The sequence below is a fragment of the Lucilia sericata genome, unplaced genomic scaffold (assembly GCF_015586225.1).
Source record: "Lucilia sericata isolate MDLA Ls3-8-SP2 unplaced genomic scaffold, ASM1558622v1 Contig002402F_arrow, whole genome shotgun sequence".
Classification (NCBI taxonomy): domain Eukaryota; kingdom Metazoa; phylum Arthropoda; class Insecta; order Diptera; family Calliphoridae; genus Lucilia; species Lucilia sericata.
Window position 1 is genome coordinate 1 of NW_023996198.1, and position 10281 is coordinate 10281.

The following is a 10281-nucleotide window of genomic DNA, read 5'->3' on the forward strand; positions in this document are numbered from 1 at the left end:
GGTTTTGTTTTTCTTTATTGCTCACTTTATTTTCAATTGCAGCTTTTGTTCGAAATCAAATTTTGTGGTGTTTGTATACAGTTGCAGCATGTTGCCATGACTGCATTTCTTGTATTCGTTCTTTTCTTTAGAAGTACTTATGATTTTCAAACATCTTTGAATTTTCATAATTTGACTTTATGGTTTTGTGCATTTCAAATATGTACTACAATATTGAAAATCAAATTAGTAAGTTATATGAGCATGTCTGAGTCTGGCTATTACAGCGCTTCTTTGGCCGTTGCATGAGTCAAGGATTTTTTGTAGCTATTGCCTTTTTCAATTATTAGTTTTGTTAGTTTGATATTTTGGATTTATGTATTGTTTTTACCGAATATATGCATATTTATGCACTGGATTTTGGCTCTATGCCAGCTTGGCTAAAAGACATTTTTATCTGTAGTTCATTTTTGAATGGTTTATTTGTTTTATACGAGTATGTGTATCTCTGCTAAAAATATATTTGGCTTGTCAGTCTTTGTTGAATTTGTATAATTTAGTTGAATGTAGTTAGATAAAAAACTACGGTTAAATATTAGTGAAAAGTGTTTGCTTAAAGTGCAGTTTTTGGATGTTTAATAGATAACGGAAGCAACATATAGTGGAGCAGTGTAATGATCAATATTATGATCTACATGGACCAACATATGTCAACCAAAAGATGTCCTAAAAACGGTCAGTCTGAGGAAACTAGAAAAAACTAGAACTGAACTAGAACAGAACTACAACTACACTACAATTGAACTATAACTGAACAACAACTGAACTAGGTCCATTTGAACAAAAACTAAACTAGAACTGAACTAGAACTGAACTAGAACTGAACTAGAACTGAACTAGAACTGAACTAGAACTGAACTAGAACTGAACTAGAACTGAACTAGAACTGAACTAGAACTGAACTAGAACTGAACTAGAACTGAACTAGAACTGAACTAGAAACTGAACTAGAACTGAACTAGAACTGAACTAGAACTGAACTAGAACTGAACTAGAACTGAACTAGAACTGAACTAGAACTGAACTGAACTAGAACTGAACTAGAACTGAACTAGAACTGAACTAGAACTGAACTAGAACTGAACTAGAACTGAACTAGAACTGAACTAGAACTGAACTAGAACTGAACTAGAACTGAACTAGAACTGAACTAGAACTGAACTAGAACTGAACTAGAAGAACTGAACTAGAACTGAACTAGAACTGAACTAGAACTGAACTAGAACTGAACTAGAACTGAACTAGAACTGAACTAGAACTGAACTAGAACTGAACTAGAACTGAACTAGAACTGAACTAGAACTGAACTAGAACTGAACTAGAACTGAACTAGAACTGAACTAGAACTGAACTAGAACTGAACTAGAACTGAACTAGAACTGAACTAGAACTGAACTAGAACTGAACTAAACTGAACTAGAACTGAACTAGAACTGAACTAGAACTGAACTAGAACTGAACTAGAACTGAACTAGAACTGAACTAGAACTGAACTAGAACTGAACTAGAACTGAACTAGAACTGAACTAGAACTGAACTAGAACTGAACTAGAACTGAACTAGAACTGAACTAGAACTGAACTAGAACTGAACTAGAACTGAACTAGAACTGAACTAGAACTGAACTAGAACTGAACTAGAACTGAATTGAACTGAACTAGAACTGAACTAGAACTGAACTAGAACTGAACTAGAACTGAACTAGAACTGAACTAGAACTGAACTAGAACTGAACTAGAACTGAACTAGAACTGAACTAGAAACTGAACTAGAACTGAACTAGAACTGAACTAGAACTGAACTAGAACTGAACTAGAACTGAACTAGAAACTGAACTAGAACTGAACTAGAACTGAACTAGAACTGAACTAGAACTGAACTAGAACTGAACTAGAACTGAACTAGAACTGAACTAGAACTGAACTAGAACTGAACTAGAACTGAACTAGAAGAACTGAATTAAAACTGAACTAGAACTGAACTAGAAGTGAACTAGAACTGAACTAGAACTGAACTAGAACTGAACTGGAACTTGAACTAGAACTGAACTAGAACTGAACTAGAACTGAACTAGAACTGAACTAGAACTGAACTAGAACTGAACTAGAACTGAACTGAAGTAGACCTGAACTAGAATGGAGCTATAGTTTTCGATTCGATTTATCTTTATTATCATTTAGTTGTTGTGGATATAGAGATAATGAATATTCTTTTTTATTGGACTTAATGTAAGATTACGAAAAACAATTGATACAAGTGATTATCTCGTAGTTGTTTTATTATTAAAAAATAAATTAAAAGTGTTAAAACTTCTGAGAAATGGAGACATATCATCTTTAATATGTATCTTATGTGTAAATGAAGAAATTGATAAAATTGGCAGTTAATTTATACGGAAATACGGATAAAATTAGTTTTTTTTGCGATGAAAATATGAAATGTTTTTATTATTATAACTTAATTATATGAAAGTTGAGAATCTGTCAATTATGTAAAAGATTATTATAACGAAAAATCTCAAAATGATGAATTTATGTATGTGCTTTTCAATTGCGAGCTGATTTTTTATTATTAGGGTGACTGAAAAAAAGTCTAAAGCTAAAACTATATTTCCCTCTACAGTCGCAGTGAATTAAAAGCAGATATCTGTTAATTTAAACAAAATTGTTACAAAGCTCTTTGAATGGAAAGTACGAAAATAGTTTGGAACTTCATTTAACTTTGTTTTCAACATAAAAACTTATCCTGTTTAATGTTGCTGTATTTATTGCGAAAATAAAATATATTATAAATAACCTGTCAATCAAATTGATAAAAATTAAATTAATTAATTAATCTGTCCTAATTGTATTTATCATTTCAGATATAACCAACATACCAACCACATTGCAGCAATTCAACGTTAAACCACAAGCATATTCCTAGAGATACACAAATACATACATACTTATAGTGAAGTGTAAGCGTTCATAACAACATACTATTTGTCAAATTCATAATTGTTGTCGTATCGTTGTATGTCATAAAAGTGTTTCAAATAACATTTTTTGAAACAAAAACAAAACAATAACAAGTAAGAAATTATAGTTGGGCGGGGCCTACCATATAATACCATACACCTTTGACAAAAATATAATATGATTTAGTTGCCATAATAAAGCATTTAATTTGCATTGTACCTTGTCTTAGATATACATACTTAAGCCGTTTATTGTTGAATAAAATTGTGGACATTTAAGTGAAATTTTGATGGGGGCTTTTCATAGGGGCTAGGGTATTATGGAATTCATGAGGGTCATCAAGACTTGTATTCAACTTGCTTTTTGCAGCTTTTTGTCGAGATATGAGTATATTAAACATAATTATGAACTTAAAAGCCCTATTCGTCGGGTTCAGTTGTATGGGGACTAGGTGAAATAATAGACCGATGTAAACCATTTTCAACAGGCTTTGTCTACGGTACCATAAAAGATCATGTGCCAAATTTCATTGAATTATCTCCAAAATTGCGACCTGTAGTTTGATTACAAGGTTTAAAAGCCCTATTCGGGGGTTCAGTTGTATGGTGACTAGGTGAAATGTTACCATGTTACCCATTTTCAATAGGCTTCGTCTACGATACCATAAAATATCATGTGCCAAATTTCATTGAATTATCTCCAAAATTGCGACCTGCAATTTGATTACAAGGATTACAAGCCCTTTTGGGGGGTTCAGTTGTATTGGGGCTAGGTGAAATAATGGACCGATCTTAACCATTTTCAATAGATTTCGTCCCTGGGATAATAGAAGATCATGTTCCAAATTTCATTGAATTATCTTCAAAATTGCGACCTGTAGTTTAATTACAAGGTTTACATGGACGGACGGACAGACGGACGGACGGATATAGCTAAATCGACTCAGAAAATGATTCTGAGCCGATTGGTATACTTAAGGTGGGTATAGGACCAATATTATTGTGCGTTACAAACATTAGCACAAACCCAATATACCCTCCCCACTAAAGTGGTGTAGGGTATAATAAAAAACAATTACAACATACTACGATACATCCATACAATACCGTTTGTGAATTGGACAATTGTTTTTAAATTATATTAACAGTTTCCTACAGTTTGGGGTAGACTACTTAAGAATTAGGTCCTAGGAGGAACTCAATTGAACTTGCCCCTTGACTAATCTATTAACTAGTTTAGTTAAGGACAAAGCTAGTTTAAGTCTATAGACTAGTTTATTGATAGGCTAAGCAAGAGCCCATGTACTAGTATTTTGACTAGGCTATGAGTCTCTCGTCTATGGATTTACCTATTGACTGGTCTGGACTACTATTTGCTAGTCTGAGAACTAGTTTATATACTACACTATAGACTAGTCTATTCATTAGTTCTTCTGACTAGTTTTTTGTCTAGTCATCTAAAAAGTCTACTATCTCAATTGTCTAGTCTATGGGCCAGTCTCTTTACTTTGAAGTACTCTATCGCCTAGTTTATGAACTATTCCGGGGACTAGTCAATTAGCTAGTCCGTGGACTTATATATTGACTAGTCGTCTACCTATTCACTAGTTAATGTACTAACTTACTGACTAATATCTAGGCTGGTATATTGACTAGTTTTTAAACTATTCTTTTGATTAGTTGGGGTACTAGTCTATGGAAAAGGGTATTCAGTAGTCTAAGCACGAACTATTCTTTTAATTAGTCGGAGGATTTCCGGAAATTGGCATCATTTCTTTACTATTATGCTTGTTATATAAAACCTGTCCAGGCCTGTGCTGTTTATAAGATTTTTCCAATATTGGAATGTTTGTTATTTGTAGCGTAAATCCTACAAATAGTTTTATTTGGTAAGCCTGATACGAATTCCCTTATTTCAAATTATTTCCATGAATTGAAAAACAAATCAACTCCCACGACTTCTACTACTACTGCACAACAACATTTTATAAATTTTCGAAGGATATAGACACATAATTTAAAGTTAAATAAACTACAAAAGGAAGTCAGTCCAAAAGAAAGTAAAACAAGATGTTTTCCTACTAAATCAACAACCAAAGAATGTTTGATGAACAAGCAAAAACATAACCAAACATGCATGAAAAACCAGCTGTTTTAATATTGACATTTGTCCCATTCACAATAGGTGTCATAACATTGTATCGTTATAATTTGTATATAATTGTTGTGTTTTTGTTTCGAAAACAAACCTATAATAAAAACAAATATGATATACAACGATACAACGTTACCACACCGATTGTGAATTGGTCAAATGTTTTCCTTTTAGACAGTATTTTGTTCAAATGTCTGACTATTTAGTTTGACTAAAATTTTGTATATTTTAGGGCCATTTTACAAGGAATCTTGGTAGAAGTAGAAGTGAACTTAATCATTACTTTAGTGTCCCCAGGTAATCTGCCAGGAGGTCAATTATAATCTTATTTACTTCCAGTAATTTAGAGAGAAGTCACTGTAAATGTGTTGATTTCAACTATACTGTAGAAAGTGGTTATTTAACTCACCATAAGTAATCTATTGAGGAGTCAATTGTTTATTTACAATCAAAATCTTCCTCCTAATTGTTTAACAAGGAGTAGATACTAAATCTTATCTATCACTTGATGGGGATAGTCACCTCAAACTGCAGTGAAACATCAATATAAACAAACACACCCTAGAAATTTTAAACGTTCTATTCCTATTTTTAGTCAATTTATCATGACAAGACGACAGGGGACAACTACATAGTTTTTATAGACTTTTGTAAATCCTATAAATTTAGTTAACCAAAAAAATACAACATAACCACATTACACATACATACACACACATATGAAATCAATTTTCAAATAAGTTTTCATTTCACAAATCCCTTAACATATACATAAACACAAACTTTTGCGTTTGTGCTTATGTGTACGTTAAAAACACGTGTAATATTTAAATGTCATTTCGTTTTATCAATACCAGATGTGTCAATCAAATGAACTTAAAGATAAATCAATCGAATATTAGTGAAACCAATGAAAACATTGTACACATATAAAATTGTCACTATTTACAATTAAAGGGGAGAAGAAGTATGAACAATATTTAACAAATGTGCTTGAATCCCCCATCAACTTATTCCTTGTCTGTGGTAATGACACAACTAAACGAAATAATACAATAATAAATTGTCTGTAAATAAATCATAAAGTGTGCGTGTTTCTACTGTGAATAGTTATGAGACTTGTGTATTAAGTTAAATTAGTACGAGAGGAGTTTGTTCATGTCATGAATCGCCATGTGGACGTATATGATGGCAGCTGCCCGAGGAGATCGGGCCAACTCTATGATGGCGAGACGTCGCAATGAAGTTGAATCACCTAAATATGGTTATAAGTAAGTAAATCGTCTTTTTAGTTTTATCGAAAGTTGTCTATTAAAAGAAAATTCTTAAGCGACATGTTCATTAAAAAATTCTTAGCTTGAACAGTACTAAACTGAACTAGAACTGAACTAGAACTGAACTAGAACTGAACTAGAACTGAACTAGAACTGAACTAGAACTGAACTAGAACTGAACTAGAACTGAACTAGAACTGAACTAGAACTGAACTAGAACTGAACTAGAACTGAACTAGAACTGAACTAGAACTGAACTAGAACTGAACTAGAACTGAACTAGAACTGAACTAGAACTGAACTAGAACTGAACTAGAACTGAACTAGAACTGAACTAGAACTGAACTAGAACTGAACTAGAACTGAACTAGAACTGAACTAGAACTGAACTAGAACTGAACTAGAACTAGAACTGAACTAGAACTGAACTAGAACTGAACTAGAACTGAACTAGAACTGAACTAGAACTGAACTAGAACTGAACTAGAACTGAACTAGAACTGAACTAGAACTGAACTAGAACTGAACTAGAACTGAACTAGAACTGAACTAGAACTGAACTAGAACTGAACTAGAACTGAACTAGAACTGAACTAGAACTGAACTAGAACTGAACTAGAACTGAACTAGAACTGAACTAGAACTGAACTAGAACTGAACTAGAACTGAACTAGAACTGAACTAGAACTGAACTAGAACTGAACTAGAATGAACTAGAACTGAACTAGAACTGAACTAGAACTGAACTAGAACTGAACTAGAACTGAACTAGAACTGAACTAGAACTGAACTAGAACTGAACTAGAACTGAACTAGAACTGAACTAGAGAACTGAACTAGAACTGAACTAGAACTGAACTAGAACTGAACTAGAACTGAACTAGAACTGAACTAGAACTGAACTAGCTGAACTAGAACTGAACTAGAACTGAACTAGAACTGAACTAGAACTGAACTAGAACTGAACTAGAACTGAACTAGAACTGAACTAGAACTGAACTAGAACTGAACTAGAACTGAACTAGAACTGAACTAGAACTGAACTAGAACTGAACTAGAACTGAACTAGAACTGAACTAGAACTGAACTAGAACTGAACTAGAACTGAACTAGAACTGAACTAGAACTGAACTAGAACTGAACTAGAACTGAACTAGAACTGAACTAGAACTGAACTAGAACTGAACTAGAACTGAACTAGAACTGAACTAGAACTGAACTAGAACTGAACTAGAACTGAACTAGAACTGAACTAGAACTGAACTAGAACTGAACTAGAACTGAACTAGAACTGAACTAGAACTGAACTAGAACTGAACTAGAACTGAACTAGAACTGAACTAGAACTGAACTAGAACTGAACTAGAACTGAAACTAGAACTGAACTAGAACTGAACTAGAACTGAACTAGAACTGAACTAGAACTGAACTAGAACTGAACTAGAACTGAACTAGAACTGAACTAGAACTGAACTAGAACTGAACTAGAACTGAACTAGAACTGAACTAGAACTGAACTAGAACTGAACTAGAACTGAACTAGAACTGAACTAGAACTGAACTAGAAATGAACTGAACTAGAACTGTAACTAGAACTGAACTGAACTAGAACTGAACTAGAACTGAACTAGAACTGAACTAGAACTGAACTAGAACTGAACTAGAACTGAACTAGAACTGAACTAGAACTGAACTAGAACTGAACTAGAACTGAACTAGAACTGAACTAGAACAGAACTGAACTAAAACAGAACTGAACTAGAACAGAACTGATCTAGAACAGAACTGAACTAGAACTAAACTAGAACTGAACTAGAACTGAAATTTTTCTAAATTTTTCTATAAAAACAAAATTGATTTTATAAAAATTTTCTATAAAAAGAAAATTTATCGTAAATTTTTTATATAAGAAAATTTCTTGTAAATTTTCTATAAAAATTCTTCATAGTTTTTAATAAAATTAAAATTTATCGTAAATTTTCTATAAAAAATTAATCGTGAATTTTCTATAAAAGAAAATTCATCATGCATTTTTGTAATATGGAAATTTATCGTTTTTTGTGTGACGTAATGTTAATGGACTTTATGGCACTCTACCTCTTACTATTTACATATTGCAAAATCTCTCTCTCTCTAATATTTTTGTGTTCATGACCGAATTTAAGGAAATATAATTTTCCTTATTTGTCTAATATCACACTAAATAAAAATAAATTAGTTTGGCACACATTTTAATAACTTGTACTTTTACTTATTGCACTCTAACCAATATAGTCTCAACCGTCCTATGTACCGTTCCATACGTCACAATAATGGATCATCGTCACAACAAAGTTGTAATGCTTCAACATTGGGTAGCTCATATCCTTATACCACTTCAACGAGTCATCATTATGGCACGAACCCATCATCAACGTCTAGTTGTTCACAACATCAGCAGCAGCAACATCATCGTCAACAGCATCATATTATTGGTATTGATGATGTCTATACAAATCCTGTTACAAGTGAAAGTTATGAAATGGAAGATGGCACCAGCCTCTTCTCGCCCCTCACACCCACTAGTACAACAATGACAACCGATACGGCTGTACTTATAGCCAGAAAACACATGATGTCAAGTCAACAGAAACATGGCTCACATGCAAAAGGTAGTGGAGGTAGTAGTGCTCGAAATTATGTCTCTGGTGGTGATGCTGAAGAACAAAGTTGTTTTGTTGGTAGTCAGGCGGCCGTTGTTCGATTGCCATCACGTAGAACAACAATAACCTCAACATCATCGGCCTTTTATCATGAAAGTGATGAAGATGACGCCGATGATGATGGCAACGATGGTGATGGTAATTCTAATGGTGACAATTATGGACAAATTGTCAAATGTTCTGATAGAGTAAAAAAGCCAACAACATTAGTAATTGATCAGGAGAATCGTAGTTGTAGTAGTAGAAGACATCAGCAAAATAAATGCCAGCATCGTCGGCATCAAAAGGACATTAATGAAGATTTCGCTATGGAAGATAGCAGCGATGAGGATGAAGACGATGAAATGGTAAATGAGGACGATGATGATGATGGGATAAGTGAGCAAAAGCAGGCCAATTACAATGAAAACATTATGGAAAATGGCAAAAAATTATCACAGGTAAGTCAAGTAGTTAACTTTTGATTATATGAACTCTTCACACGTAAATTTTCTATAAAAAGAAAATTTATTGTAAATTTTCTATAAAAAGAAAATTTATCGTAAATTTTCTATAAAATGGAAATTTATCGTAAATTTTCTATAAAATGGAAATTTATCGTAAATTTTCTATAAAATGGAAATTTATCGTAAATTTTCTATAAAAAGAAAATTTATCGTAAATTTTCTATAAAAAGAAAATTTATCGTAAATTTTCTATAAAAAGAAAATTTATCGTAAATTTTCTATAAAATGGAAATTTATCGTAAATTTTCTACAAAATGGAAATTTATCGTAAATTTTCTATAAAAAGCAAATTTATCGTAAATTTTCTATAAAAAGCAAATTTATCGTAAATTTTCTATAAAAAGCAAATTTATCGTAAATTTTCTATAAAAAGCAAATTTATCGTAAATTTTCTGTAAAAAGAAAATGTATCGTAAATTTTCTGTAAAAAGAAAATGTATCGTAAATTTTCTATAAAATGGAAATGTATCGTAAATTTTCTATAAAATGGAAATTTATCGTAAATTTTCTATAAAAAGAAAATTTATCGTAAATTTTCTATAAAAAGAAAATTTATCGTAAATTTTCTACAAAATGGAAATTTATCGTAAATTTTCTATAAAATGGATATTTATCGTAAATTTTCTATAAAATGGAAATTTATCGT

General features: G+C 32.1%; 1 protein-coding gene across 1 annotated transcript; it reads left to right on the forward strand.

Moving 5' to 3' along the window:
- Positions 1-2906: 2906 nt before the first annotated feature.
- On the forward strand, positions 2907-9593 carry LOC119613890 (transcription initiation factor TFIID subunit 11-like). The gene is made up of 3 exons (XM_037969958.1): positions 2907-2998; positions 6011-6424; positions 8702-9593. The coding sequence occupies exons 2-3, from the start codon at positions 6327-6329 to the stop codon at positions 9591-9593; spliced, it is 990 nt and encodes a 329-aa protein (XP_037825886.1). The 5' UTR covers positions 2907-2998; positions 6011-6326.
- Positions 9594-10281: the final 688 nt, after the last annotated feature.

Bases quoted from the DNA above. Each gene is read 5' to 3' on its own strand.
- LOC119613890 (XM_037969958.1), top strand. From the start codon at position 6,327: ATGTGGACGTATATGATGGCAGCTGCCCGAGGAGATCGGGCCAACTCT. The intron at 6,425-8,701 runs GTAAGTAAATCG...TAACCAATATAG, and splicing joins TCACCTAAATATGGTTATAA to TCTCAACCGTCCTATGTACC.